This window comes from Polypterus senegalus, chromosome 6, assembly GCF_016835505.1.
Source record: "Polypterus senegalus isolate Bchr_013 chromosome 6, ASM1683550v1, whole genome shotgun sequence".
NCBI classification, from domain to species: domain Eukaryota; kingdom Metazoa; phylum Chordata; class Cladistia; order Polypteriformes; family Polypteridae; genus Polypterus; species Polypterus senegalus.
This window is the reverse complement of record NC_053159.1, coordinates 45,592,461-45,607,809: the sequence shown is the minus strand read 5'-3', so window position 1 is coordinate 45,607,809 and position 15,349 is coordinate 45,592,461. Positions and strand designations below refer to the sequence as shown.

At 37.9% G+C, this 15,349-nt stretch overlaps 1 protein-coding gene across 23 annotated transcripts in view; it reads left to right on the top strand.

The window, feature by feature from the left end:
• Positions 1-15,349, top strand: part of LOC120531004 (leucine-rich repeat flightless-interacting protein 2-like) — a 273,630-nt gene that overhangs the window by 227,603 nt on the left and 30,678 nt on the right. For 20 of the 23 annotated variants that reach the window (XM_039755924.1, XM_039755918.1, XM_039755922.1 and 17 more), the window contains one exon: positions 14,136-14,207. The exons of the other annotated variants lie outside the window; for them this stretch is intronic. In XM_039755924.1, the coding sequence (XP_039611858.1) occupies positions 14,136-14,207 (72 nt within the window). The remainder of the gene's footprint in view (positions 1-14,135; positions 14,208-15,349) is intronic. 23 annotated transcript variants of the gene reach the window in all.

The window sequence follows — 15,349 nt, the reverse complement described above, 5'->3', positions numbered from 1 at the left end:
CCTAATAATTCTGCACACCTTGATATAGGGTGTTGATCTCCTTAGGCCACACCCTCCCTCATTACACAAATACACATCACCTGACGTGCTTAAATCCAATAAGCATTCAAGTTAATACAGCTTGGAGTTGGAATATATGCATTAAAAATGATGATATGGTCAAAATACTCACTTGCCTAATAATTGTGCACACAGTGTATGGGTTTAAGTTCCACCACTGCCTTTCCCTGAGACCCTATGTAAAAATACATAGATACCAACATCAGAAATGTATGGCAGTGTTCTGCCATTAATGTAAACTGCTGGATATTGTTACCTTCCAAAACATTGTTAAACCCTAGCTAATTTCATAAATGCAAGTAATACACCACCTTGTGATTTTAGCTATTTAGTTAATACTTTGTTGATATGGTTCTACCAGTATAATGCCTGTTTTCAGTGGTGTTCAATTTTACATTATGTTTTACTTTGTAATTTTTTTTGTAATAGATTGATTTTTAGGATGTGTCTCCAGATGTGTATTTTTGTGAAAAATCTGTAATTCATTTAAAGATGAGGAAATCGCCTGACTATACAGTTGTTTTTATACATTATGCCTTATGTTGAAGATCTTTTCTTATAATTTTCTGAAGACCTATCAGTTGATAAAAACAAATGAATTTGATATTTTAGCCAAAAGCAGAAAAAGGCACAATATTGAGATCGAACTTTTGGAGAACTAATGTTTACTTTATAAAAAGTACTACTCGTGTGGTCTCGTCCGATTCGAGAGATGGACGTCTGAAGTGGAGCTCTGCTAGCAGCGGTGTTATTTTTCATATTATCTGCTTATTATCCTGAGATATCCTCTACTTATTCAACTCGAGGGGCACTGCTACAGAATATGTAAGTATATAACATGACCAACAAGAAAGGGGGTCCGAAAGATTCGAAAACTAAAGCTGCACCCAAACTAAGATCTGCAAGCCCTAGTTCAAGATACGGCCTTTCAGAGACAGACCTGGATCAGCTGGGCGAAAGTACAGACTCCACGGGACCACAGTCCACTACATCGTCGCCGGCTGAGAACGAAAAGGGGAGCGAATGTACGATTGTGATTGCAGATCTCGATAGCTCACCGATCGGAGAAGATCACCTGAAACTGGAAAAGGCCTTGCAGTCCACGGCTTCAATTACTCCATGCGAGCCGGGAACAGCGGGGACACCGGCTACAGTAGAGCCTGCCGCTTCACCTACGGTACAAGAAAGCACAATTGAACTGTCTGAACTGAAAGGGATGTTCTCTGAGCTCATGCAAGATATAAAGAAAAGCGAGAAGGCAAGGGTAAAGGCAAATGAAAGGCTGCGACAGGAGTTGCAACAGGCAAATGAAAGGCCTCGACTGGAGCTGCAACAGGCAAATGAAAGGCTGCAACAGGAGCTGCAACTGGAGTTGCGATAGGTACTGGGTAAAATTGAAGAGCACATTCAGGAAAACTCGCTTTAACTGAGCATGCTTACTGATCAACTGGAGGATCTCAAGGAGACATTCACAACTCGGATTGAAATAGCCAAAAATTTAGCTGCCAGTGCCGAAGAAAAAGCAGTAAATGTCAGCTCCGAATGCAAAAAACTCAAGAGACAGACTGGCTGCTTTGGAAGAAGGAAGCAGAAGAAATAATGTCAGAATTGAAGGTCTGCCTGAGAATCAAGAAAGTCCAAACCCTGTGAAATTCGCAGCTGAACTTTTTTCTAAAATAATCAGGGAGGACTTTAAAGCAGATTCTGAGATAGCAGCGGCTTACCGCGTACGCGGATCAAATACCGTTAGACCTAGATCTTTTATTATTCGCTTTGAAAGATTATCATTTAAGCTAGAAGTTATCGCACTCCTCAGAAACAAGCAAGAGATTATATATGAAAATAACCACATTCGTATCTTCCCTGACTTCTCTCTAGCAACAGCTACTAAACGCGCAGCCTTCTAGAACATTAAACAGCGGTTACAGCAAGCCAACGTCAAATACAGCCTCTTGTATGCGGCCAAACTGAAAGTGGAATTGCAGCGTCAATTCCATGTCTTTGCTAGCAAGGAAGAAGCAGAAAAGGAATTAAGAAAGCTGATCCTGGGACTATTCTGATACATAATAGTGAGTCATGGCCGTTAATGATATGGCAAGAATTAATAATCTACTGTCTGATCTATTTGTTTAAAAATACGAGTTTTTATCATCATATATTGTCATTATTACTTATTATTATTAGGGCGCTATCTGTTTATGTTTTAATGTGCTTAATTACTTTTTCTTTTTTCTCTTTTTTTATCATCTAATTATTTTCTCTGTACCCTAAACGAGACTGTTCAACATCATACCCTTGGTTTATTGTTATTGCTATTATTGCATTGAGACTTATTATGCTTATTCTGGACAAATTTCTAACACCATTCCCCGGATTTATTATCCGGGTGTATTATCTTAACTCTTTCAGGGCTAATTTCGACTTTTGTCAAAATTCATGGGTAGAGGACAGTAATTAGCTATAAGCTGTGACAAAACTCGCTCTTACGTTTTAGTTTGGTCCTCTTTGCTGAAAGGAATGTTACATAGCTTTGTTGATTAGACCTCGATTCCCTACACGTGCGTGAGCAGGCATCGACATCTGGCAAGAGACTAAAGTGAATGTGCAAAGCAAAATATTCCATGGACGTTTTACATAATTTTGTTGAATAGGACTCTGAGTTTGATACAAGTTATCTGGAGATGGACGAAAGTGAGGTACCAGCATCATCTGATCACTCCCCAGCTGATCGTGGTGCTGAACATTTTCATGTAGCTGATGCACCTACAGCAGCATTCGCCTGGGAGGACCACCAGATATTGCGTTACACTGCGACCACCACCCACCCACCTGCTGTGCAAAGACAGCCAGGCAGCAGGCCCACCGTGCATTCCTGCTGTCCATTGAAGTGCCACTATGCAGCCATTACTGCCAGAGCTGCCAAATATGTGCAAACAGCAGCCACGGCATGTAGCAACAAATGTTTCATGTTGATTTATGTGTGAGTTTTTTAGAAAAAATATTCAGCCCTCAAAGAGTTAATACACTAAGATTGCTGAAGATTATATATATTTTAAGTGCACAATTTTTTAGACTATATTGGTAATAGATATCTCTATTTTTTAACCCTAAAACGCCGCTGCGTGGGGACTTGTTTTGCTTTGGACGTGCTCTGTCTCTGGGTATGTCAGAGAACTGGGACTGTGTGAAGTGGGTTCTAGCCTCACGTGGGGTGGCAAAAAGGGAGGGTGGGTTATTAAGGAGGGGAGAGAAAGAGAGCAGGCTTGATCTATACCTAATCTATCCTTTTAATCTTTATAATTATAACCACCAACGTAATAATAAGCTGCATGGCAATAACTCTAGGGGAAATAGGAAATTAAGGCCAAAGCTGTCTCACTTCCAGTTAAGACTATAAAATGACATCAAAAACTCAGAATCAATGTCTCCATGATGGGACAGTTAACTTAGTGAGCTGGAATGTTAAAGGCCTGAATCACGAATTAAAGAGAAAGAAAGTACTCTCTCACCTAACAGGTCTAAACGCTAAAATGGTATTTTTACAGGATACCCATTTACTAAACAAGGATTAGTTCTGGCTGCAAAAAGACTGGACTGGCCAAATGTTCCATTCTAGTTTTACAAAGAAAACTAGAGGTGTAGGAATTCTCATACATAGAACAGTATCATTTGTAGCATCAGGTGTTATATTGGATCCTGAAGGGAGATATGTAATGGTCATGGGAGACTTATCTAACTGTAAAATGATCTTGATAAATGTTTATGCACCTAATATTGATAAGGAATTTATACAAAATTTATTTGCATCCATTCCCAATCTGAACACTCATAAAATTATAATGGCTGGGGACTTTAATTGTGTTCTAAATCCACTCTTAGATAGGACTTCTTCCACAGGGGGAACAGCATCTAACACTGCAAAGATAATTACAAAAGTTTATAACTGATCACAACTTATCAGACCCCTGGAGGTTTTTAAACCCAAACTCAGGAACATATTCTTTCTACTCACCAGTACATCTTTGCTACTCAAGGATTGATTACTTCTTTATAGACAATAACTTCTTGTCTATGATTAAATCTTGAAAATACGATGCTGTTGTTATTTCTGACCACGAATCTAAGATCTTGGAGCTAAAATTACTAAGCCCCATACACTCACCCCGCAGATGGCATCTCAACCCGCTTCTATTGGCAGATGAGAATTGTACAGAATTTATATCCAAACAAATCAAATTACTTCTAGAGACAAATACATCCTCGGAGATCTCTGCAGGAATACTCTGGGAAACTCTTAAGGCCTTCATAAGAGGACAGATTATTTCATATCTTTCCCACAGAAATAAATTCGAACCCAAGAAAGTAGCAGAGATAAAAAGCGAAATTACTAGAATAGATGAAGAACATGCCAGACTACCAAGCGAGACTCTACATAGGAAAAGGACAATTATACAACTCAAAATTATATATCGAGCACATCTGTCTCGACTAAAACTCTCCAAAATGTTTCCAGGGCATGATCCAACCTGCGAACGTTGCAACCAAGCCCCAGCCTCACTGGGTGACATGTTCTGGGCCTGCGCCAAATTAACATTATTCTGGACAAAAATTTTTAATTACCTCTCAGACAGCCTTGGACTCACAATCCCTCCTAACCCATTAACAGCTGTGTTTGGGGTTCTTCCAGAGGGGCTTAAAGTGGAGAAGGACAAACAAATTGTGATTGCATTCACTACACTGTTGGCACGCAGACTTATTCTGATAAACTGGAAGAACCCAAACTCTCCTCTTTTAAGTCAGTGGGAAACTGATGTGTTATACTATTTGAAATTGGAAAAAATCAAATACTCAGTTAGAGGATCCGTACAGACTTTTTTCAAAACATGGCAGGATCTAATCAGTAATATTTTAAAATAAATTTATAAAGCACAGAGAATTTATTAATTTAGGTATTTTTACAAGCCTTAAATTTTACACCGTTTGGCTTGCTCTCTCTCTCAGGGGTGGGGATCGATCTGTTCTTAACATAATTCTTTTTTTTTGTAAAAACTTGATTGCTATGTATGGATTGTAATAAAATTAATAAAAAAAAAAAGAATGTTTCTGAAGTCATAAGATGGGTGGATGGAATTGCTGAGTTCTGTTTTTTTTGTGAGAAACCATACTATTAAGAGACGAGGCCCTAAAGGACTTAAACTTTCATGAAAAATTAACTTTTTTTTTGATTTCCTCTTTCATAGTTTCCCACGTATATGCATTATGATCTGGTGTTAAATTTTGAACAATTTTCTACATTTACTGAATGAAAACATATGTATACTGAGTTTCCACATCAAGCAGAAAATCCAGTATGTGTGTTTATATGCACATACAAAACCAGGAGGTGAGTAACCCAGTTAAGGTAGTCACCTGGGGCCTCATGTATAAACGGTGCGTACGCACAGAAATGTTGCCTAAGAACATTTCCACGTTCAAATTGCGATGTATAAAACCTACACTTGGCGTAAAGCCACGCACTTTTCCACGGTACCTCATACCCTATCGTACGCAAGTTCTCAGCTCGGTTTTGCAGACTGGCAGCACCCAGCATCAAAGCAGTGCTACTGTTCCTGTGTGGTTACCCTTTATTTCTTAGAACCACATTCCTGACGCAGTTTTATAAATACGTTGAAACTAACCGCATATTGTTTATCAGTGTAATGCATCTGATTATAATTAACCTGTAACAATATAATGGCCCAGGGAATGGCCATAGTATTCCAAATACCATAACTGCTTTAGCGTTGTTACTCTCACTGCACCACCTTCTTCTTTTTCTTCTTTTAGCTGCTCCCTTTAAGGGTTGCCACAGCGGATCATCTTTTTCCATATTACTCTCACTGCACCACTCGGAGTATTTATATCATTGTATCTGAGTGGGGAATCACAGCAGCAGCTGATCAGAAAGACAATTATCGGTATACAGCATCAAGCACACGCTGCCTCAGCCACGGCAAATCATTTCAAAGCCTTTCCTGTACGGACCTCGCAATTCAGGAACAGTTTCATTCCATGCGTAGTTGACGGTGGTCATAGGATAAACAGCTGTGGCAAATTCAGCAGCAGTCTCTGCCTTTTATTTCTTTTTTATATTCTGTTATGGTATGCAAAATACAACACATCAGATGAGCTTCCCTTTGTTTGTGAGGTCCATGGCCCCCATAGAAATAAAGAATGACATTAAAAATAAAAAAGAACAACAATCAGCTTACTTTACTTGTGTGTGCATCTTCTGTAAAATGATGCATGTATGTGATTTCAGTACGTGTGGCAGTATTTCCATATTGCTGTACTAAAATCAGACCTGCTGTTATCGGCGTCCAATGGAACTGCTAGGCCAATCCATTAATAATTTTTAAATCAGGAGAAAATAATGTTTCATAAAAAATTTGTATGTACTTGAGTTACAGTGACCTGAAAAGGGATTTTATTTTTTGCTCTGCGCCCTTCTGGCAAGTATGATGATATACCCAATCTGTTAATTGGCACTGACAGTAAATCAGCATAACCTATGGCAGGAGTGGACTGTTAATAATTGCAAAGCACAGCTCATCATCTTCAAAAATTAAATATTATAGATATTGGAAAATACTAGTCATTGTCCCACTCATGTTTCGTTATGTATTCATTCATCCATTCATCTGGAGCCTTTCCTAGCAAGCATCAAGCTCAAGGCAGGGGTAACATCAGAACAGGGCACCAGCCCATTAGAATTCTCTGTATATATTGGATGGTATTTTGTTCCTAAATGAGCCTTTCCTATTAAGAGAAACACCAATAAAACCAAAAAGTTTTAATTTTCAAAATATCTCCTGTAGCAGTAATATATACTGCTCAAAAATTAAAGGAACACTTTTTAATCAGAGTATAGCATCAAGTCAGTGAAACTTCTGGGCTATTGATCTGGTTAGTTAAGTAGCAGATGGGGTTGTTAATCAGTTTCAGCTGCTTTGGCGTTAATGAAATTAATAACAGGTGCATTAGAGGGGCAACAATGAGACGACCCCAAAACAGAAATGGTTTAACATGTGGAGTCCACTGACATTTTTTACCCCTCATCTTTTCTGACAGTTCTTTCAGTAGTTTTGCATTTGGCTGTGATCAGTGTCACAACTAGTAGCATGAGGTCATACCTGGACCTACAGAGGTTGCACAGGTAGTCCAACTCCTCCAGGATGGCACATCAATACATGCCATTGCCAGGTTTGCTGTATCTCCCAGCACAGTCTCAAGGGCATGGACGAGATTCCAGGAGACAGGCAGATACTCTAGGAGAGCTGGACAGGGCAGTAGAAGGTCCTTAACCCATGAGCAAGACTGGTATCTGATCCTTTGGGCAAGGAGGAATAGGTGAGCACTGCCAAAGCTCTACAAAATTACCTCCAGCAGACCACTGGTGTGAATGTCTCTGACCAAATAATCAGAAACAGACTTCATTAGAGTGACCTGAGGGCCCGACATCCTCTAGTGGGCCCTGCAGAGCTCACTGCCCAGCACCGTTGAGCTCGATTGGCATTTGCCATAGAATACCAGAATTGTCAGGTCCACCACTGGTGCCCTGAGCTTTTCACAGATGAGACAGACGTGAAAAGATCTAGAGAAGCTGTGGGGAACGTTATGCTTCCTGTAACGTCGTTCAGCATAACCAGTGTGACAGATAGGGGGCAGTATCGCTCCCTTGAACCCCTGCCAAAGACTCCAGACGCCAGGAAAAAAGTCCAAATGTTGACTTTATTTATCTTCCACAGTGCACAAAGCACTCTCTCCACCACTATACTTATTAGCAAACCTATCACAATAACAATAAACAATCCTCCACTCCTAGACGTGTTGCCACCCTTCCACCCAGCTCAGCTTGCCATCTGGGAGCTCCCACAGTCCTTTTATTCTCCCTGACCCGGAAGTCTCCCCAATCCCCAGTCCATGTGATTCTTTATCACTTCTGCGTCACGTACAAGTCCTTTTCTTCACCCCAGAAGTACGTCACTTCTGTTGTCGCTATTCCTATGACGCACTTCCAGGTTATAGGGCACATATGATTCTTCGGTCCTCCCTGCAGCTCCCTCTTGCGGCCCCTGTGGTATCCAGCAGGGCCGTGTATAAAAACTACATAGTCCATGATTCCCTGCTGGTCTTTGGGGCACCTCTGTACTGCAGGGAGGGCTCCATCTGGCGGCCTGGAGGTATTGGCCGGGATGTCAAGCCGGCCATATACCACACCAGTTTGGTGGAGGGTCAGTGATGGTCTTGGGAGGCATATCCATAGAGGGACGTACAGACCTCTACAGGCTAGACAACGGCACCTTCACTGCCATTGGGTATCGGGATGAAATCCTTGGACCCATTGTCATACCCTATGCTGGTGCAGTGAGTCCTGTGTTCCTCCTGGTGCATGACAATTTCCGGCTTCATATGGCAAGAGTATGCAGGCAGTTCTTGGAGGATGAAGGAATTGATACTATTGACTAACCTCCACGCCCACCAGACTTAAATCCAGTAGAACACCTCTAGGACATTATGTTTTGGTGCATCTAACACCACCAGGTTGCACCTCAGTCTGTCTAGAAGCTCAGTGATGCCTTGGTCCAGATCTGGGAGGAGATCCCCCAGTACACTATCCTTCCTCTAATTAGGAGCAGCCCTGACAATTTCAGAAAGATGGACTAGTCTGCTGTATCATTTTTTCACTTTGATTTTCAGGGTGTCTTTGAATTCAACCTTCTGTAGGTTGATAATTTTCATTTCCATCAAACGATGTGGCATCCTTTTCATTTGTAACATATTACGCAGTCCATATTAGTATAGATATCCAGCATGTGTTTTTTTTTCAAAGTGAGGTCTGATGTTTTTTCAAAGTGTTCCTTTAATTGTTTTGAGCAGTTTATTTGTTGCAATGATTACAAAGCTTTTCTGTGCCACTCAATTAAAAAAGTTTTTCTTGGCTTGTGCAGCTAGTTCAATTCAATTCAGTTTATTTTTGTATACTGAGTGCAGGCCCAGAGTGCGTGACAAATTCACAGATAAAATAAAATTATAGACTCACAAATGACTAATTCCACGAGTACATATAAAGACACGGATTTTTGAAAACCAAATGTTTGTATTTGACTTGATGTCTACATTTTTATGACAGCCAGACTTAGGACAGTAGCTCTTTATTTGGAAGCAAAAGGTAGATGAAGTGATGCATGGTCAGTGCAATACCCTGCATAAGAATCGAGCCATTAGGTTATGATACAGAGAAATCAGCCTGGATGTGGCCTGAGTGTATTTTACTGGCTAGCTAGTCAGACAGTGTCTATTCCAGACAAACAAGCCAGCCACATGCGTTTAGAATCAAGAATTGTCTCAAATACGACATTCCATAATTGTACTGCAAACTATTAGGTACTGCCTATTCAGAAACAAACTCTACCTGAATGTAACATACCACAATCTGCAGTCGGCAGATTGTTTCTAATCCAGATTCTGCCCAGATGCAGACTAACAAATGTATACAGAGCCAGATCATTGCCGACAGTGCCACAGTAGAACCAGAATTGGACCAATGGTGGTAAAACATGTAGGTATAAAGCATTAGAAACACCTCAATGGGATACATGCCTACACAAAGCACAGGAAGGGGTCAAAGTAATAACTTGCTCTGTATAAAGCTCACTTTGTATTTGTTCAGCACAACTTGGTTAGGACTGTCCTTGCCCAAGTCATTCGCAGTGATTGAATCTGGCATGTGTGATTGGGTCTAACTCTGTGTTTAGAATGCTTGTTACATCTTTGTGTTGAGGCTTCCAATTTTAATTATAGTTGGGAGCATGCACTGATTACAGCTAATTGCCATACCCACCATACAACAAACCACCTGGCTTGGGATCCGAGTGCAGCTGTGCAACGGGTGACACCTCCACACCACACTGAACATTGTGAGGCTACTTTCGTATTACTTTTGTAAGGGATGCAAAAACATTCAAAGAACAAAGATGGATTTGTGACTTTCGAACCACCAGCACAGAGCATCTGACCACGCTAGAAGTTTCCACACCAAGTATCGGATGCTATAAGTAAAATAAGCCTCAAGTTAGGTTTCTCGCTGCTTTAAAAAGTAAGCAGACCTTATAATACATTTTACTTTTAATGTGTTGTCCCAACACTGCTCCCAAGATTTAGCTGCTGAGCAAAGCACTGTTTGTTAAACTCAACACAAATTTGATTTCTGAAACATTGATAGAGATTATTTCAACCCAGAGAAGAAATAATAATCGGCTGAGCATTTGCCTCGGGAAATTTATTTTTGTTGACACTTCTACCATAGCTGCTGAAAGTGTGCATGAAGCTAAGCAGGTGAACCAAGTGCAGTGGAAGTGTGCTGACTACAAAAACCTTAACTGTAACTCAGTTAAGTGTTTACATTGCCACATGATGGACAATCAAAACAGTTGTTTTTATCTGAATCTCATATTAAACATATTTTTCAGAATACAGTGAGATTGTTGTACAAATCTACATGTGTAAACCAGGTTTCTCAGAAAGTACTAACCCAGTTTCTCTAATTGAAATGTGACATTTTGGAAAACCAGTTTCTGTGAATAACTGAGTTATTAAAGCAAATGTAAACACACTAATTGAGTAGAACCCTAAAATCTAGCCCCTTTATTCAATTATACCCAGTCTGCTACCTGCTTTGCTAGTTATTCCTGGATAATACATGTAGAATCTACCCAAGTGCATTTGTTGTTATCTGTAGGGAGAATCCACACACGAACATGGCTCACTGCCTTTTATTTTTCTTTTTTCAGATTTGCTTTTTTCTTTCACAAAGTCACATTTTTCTCCTTTGTGTTAAATTCATGCTTAAATTACCATGCTGATATTAGCATCTCAGAAAGTGAAATAGTAAATTGCTCTGGACATTTTCTCATGCAAAGAAGTTCACAACATTCCAGCAGTAACAGAAACGATTAACCTTCTTAGCAATATGTTTAAACCAGGAAGAAACAAGACAAGAAATACTGAATTATTTCAGGCAAGAAAAAATATTATATGTAACAGAAGCATATAAATACCAAAATGTCAACATAAACAGTGTATGAAATGTATGTTTACTATCCTTGCTGTACTGATGCAAATTTAGTACATGTCCATTGTGTGATTTGTTTTGAAACAGTCACCAAAACACAGCCTTACCTATTGGGAGAGTAGAAGCATGTTTTTTTTGTGCACTTTTCTTAGCATATTTTTTCTGTTGCTTGCATATGTGAGGGTTTACTGTCTGTGCCTGAACCGTACAATTGATGTGTATTTTGTGTGATTGTAGGTTACCACAGCACAAGGCTTAGTAACTTCCACATTTCCTCTGGCAAGAACATTGACAGTTACTACATTGTGAACAGTGCTTAGTGGGCTAACATCTTTCTTATCCTTGAATTTGATTGCAATCATTTTGCCTTTTTACACCATGGTGAAGTTTCATGCGACCGAACTCACCACACATATTATGCCAGTCTACTAGTCATGTAGTGTCATATGCACCAGTTTCACTCTCTGTGTCATTGTCTAATGGCCAATGCACATCATCATCCCTATCCCTTTATTCGAGCAATACTTCAGTTAGAATTTGTTTTGCCATTGCATTTTTTGATAAGTTACCATGAATTGGCAAAATGTATAGAAAAATTCAGATTTTTTGCAGAATGATGTTATTTCTTCCCATAAATGGCAGCAAAATACTATAACAAAAGTTATTCAGTCAGAACACTGTAAAACATAAGATTACATGTCACCCCAAGTCTGACTCGAGTTTGCCCTTATTTACATAGAATTTCAAGTCCAAGTTATGCTCAAGGTTAATTTTAAGGAGGTACAGAGTGATCATGAAATGAATGCTTTGATTAAAAAGGCTGAAATTTAACAAATTGCTCCAAATTGCTGGACCAGATAAAATTTATCCTAGAGGTCATAAGGAGGTTAGGCAATGCATATAAACCATTAATGGGACTGTTTCAAAAATGCGTGTTAAAGAAATTACTAATGACTGGAATCCAGCCAAAGTTATCCCATTATATGAAAAGGATAATTGGTCAGATCCAGTCAATTAGGCTTGACAGTAAATTAACAGAAACAATTATTAAGGAAAAGATTTAGTATCACATGACAAGAAAAAATGTGTTATTGAACATTTTTTTTCAGATGAGAAGATTGTGTTTTACTAATATGTTGTTATCAGGGAAGTGCATATGATAATATTTATCTTGATTTTCGGTAAGCTTTTGATAACGTGTCACATGGGAGGCCAGACATCAAACTGAAAGAAGTAGGAATTCAAGGTGCTGTTTGTAAAAATTGGCAATAGCTGGGGCTTTTGGATCTTTTTAATTTATATTATTGAAGTGCCAGTTTCAAAAGATTGTCGTTCTAAGCTTACCTAGAATCTATTTGACTGCAACCAGCAAATGTTTAGTGCTTTGTCTTTTCTTTATACATGAGTAAATCTACTCTTCTATTTCAAAAGCAGTTGCGCCACAAGTAATCAACATAAATGACTAGACTACTTATAAGTTACCTTTCAGTGTGCTCTTCAATTTAGAAAAGATTGAATCTGAACCTAGTTGAGTGCCTACCAAGTTTGTTGGCTTATCCCAAACAGGTTTTGTAAAAGAACTGAAAGGAGCTGCATAAATATGTGCATCTGCTTATTGTCCACATTGAAAAAACGTTACAAGGAACTTATTTTTAACTGTTATGCTGTTTGCATGACAGATTTACAATATGGTACTTTAGATGTACGTTATCAATAACAGCTTTTGAAAGTAAGTCGTTCAAATTTATGAACTACTCCGTGGCTGCATAGAATATAACCTACTATTCTGTACATGCACAGTAAACTGCTTCACTCGGGTAAAGGAGATGTTGATCTATTTTAGTGTTTAGACTTTGTAAATAATTAGATATTTTGTCTATACTAATAAATAAAAATCCCATTAATAATAAGATTGTCTAAAACTGTCAAATTATACAAAAATTTGAAATTGGATATTTATAATTAAAATAAGTAAATATTCAATCACAGCCAGTACATCCATTGGGCAACATAGGAAACTTATAAAATTCTGAAATAAATTACTACAAATTTTAGTAAAAAAAAAGATCCCAACTGGTTCTTCTTATAGTAAGTTCTTATAAGTAAGATCATGGCAAGCATTATTGAGCTGAATGGCATGTTCTTGTCAATATAGTTGTAATATTCAACATTGCCAGAAACATTTCAGAATGTCTGTCTATTAATCTCACCCTGGTCAGGTGGCAATTATTCATGGATACTGAAGATATATTAAAGGCCTGAAATGAACATGACAGAATTCTGCTATACAGCTCTCTTTAAAAAAAAAATCAAGCTTGTGTGTCCACTCTAGTAATTGCTGTATTTGGATTGGTATTTGAATTCACAGACAAAATACAGAAATTCTTCTTAAAGAGGAGTCAAAGACAGGCATATATCACTTTAAATAACAACAAACGTATCTTTGAACCTTTTCAATAATAGATTTGATAGCCAATGGAAGATTTTGACTAAAGTATAATGTGGTTCCTGATAATAAACAAATAAAAAAATCTCTATGACCAATGTAATTGAATGTGTTGTAAGATTTAAACAATATTACCTGTCTTAAATAATTTGCTTTCTAAATTAATGTCTGTTTTTGAAATCCAGTTTAAACAGTTGTCTCACATTTCTTGGCTCATTAGTTGCATTCACTTCCATAAATTAATTTCCTGTAATTTTAACTTTTGACATACACCAAAATCATTATTTTTCTGAATGTATTTTTCATTTTACACTCTTTTCTTTCTGCAGTTGTTAAATGTAGCCTTCTTTGAAATCACATAACATGTTTTCTGATTTTGTTTGTTTACCCTGTCCTTCATTCTGTTTTTGTAAGAGTATAATTTAAAAACAGCTTTAATGCTTGAAAAAACGTCTCTAAGTCTGAATGTAGTTTGAGTTCAAGTCCCCTGTTTTACTTTCTGTTACCTTATCTCAGGATATTCATGAGTTAAAGGACCAGATTCAGGATGTGGAAAGCAAATATATGAAAGGGCTCAAAGAAGTGAAGGTACATTGTAAATAAAGAATAGTGATATTAATGTCTAATACAAATATAATTTCTTACATTAACATGCACGGCTTTTTAAAGATTGAATAACTTTACACTTGTGGTTTGTCTTCTGTCAGTTTAGATTCCTGCATGTCAAACCTAATCTTTGGTATTTCAGTTACTATGCATGCGTTTAGTGTGTGCATAGGTATCAAATTAGAAAGGTAAAATTAATTGCATTTAGGTATTCTGTATAGGATGTAGTCCTTCTTGCACCCTTTGCTCTTACAGTTACTCCATGATTAGTTACCTTGTTTGTTTTTGAAAAAAATCTTAATGTACTTTAAAAGATTATATGTTCATGTTAAACATACAGTTGAATTTGCACATTTTACACTCAGTGATAACATACTAATTACTTTTTTTATAACACCTCTATCATGTAGAAGTCTTTTTCATTATCTCCTTTTTCTTGCTGAGCATGATCCTGACAGTCACTACAGCACTACACTACAGGTGTCAAGTCATGACTGCAAACTATAAGGAACACATCCATCATAGAACAGACCATTCAATTTATTTCCTTATCAGTATTAATATGTAGTATGTTATTTTGCTGTGGAATAACTCCAGAAAACCCACAAAAAACTAGCCTGGACTCTTGCTAAACATTTTTGAGAAGGTAGGATGGCACTGCAGATTCTGGCTGTGAAACTGGAGTTAACATTGTTTTTAACTTTTTGTTGAATGATGCTAATTTTAATGTCATCAAACATAAAGAAAGACCAAACTTGTCATTTGAAATTAACACGTAACATTATCAAATACACTACTATTACTGAAAATGAAATGTACTGTTATTGTAGGATATTTTAAGTGTACCATTTAGTTATGGTTAATATAAAAGAGAAGGTAAGTTTTATGTAACAACTTTAACAAATAAATGTCTGTGCCAGCTCCTGGAGTGTGCTTGAAGAAAACTGCTAGGGAACAGTGGAGCTCAGGTATACTTTATGAAAAATAAACTTTAGCAGAAACACACTTCTAATGAAAAGTGATGACCATGTGCTTCTTTAAATACTCACCACTTTTTTGTTTGTTATTTAATTGGCTTTTTTAACTGCAAAGTGTTGAATGTACAATATTTATGTACCAATATA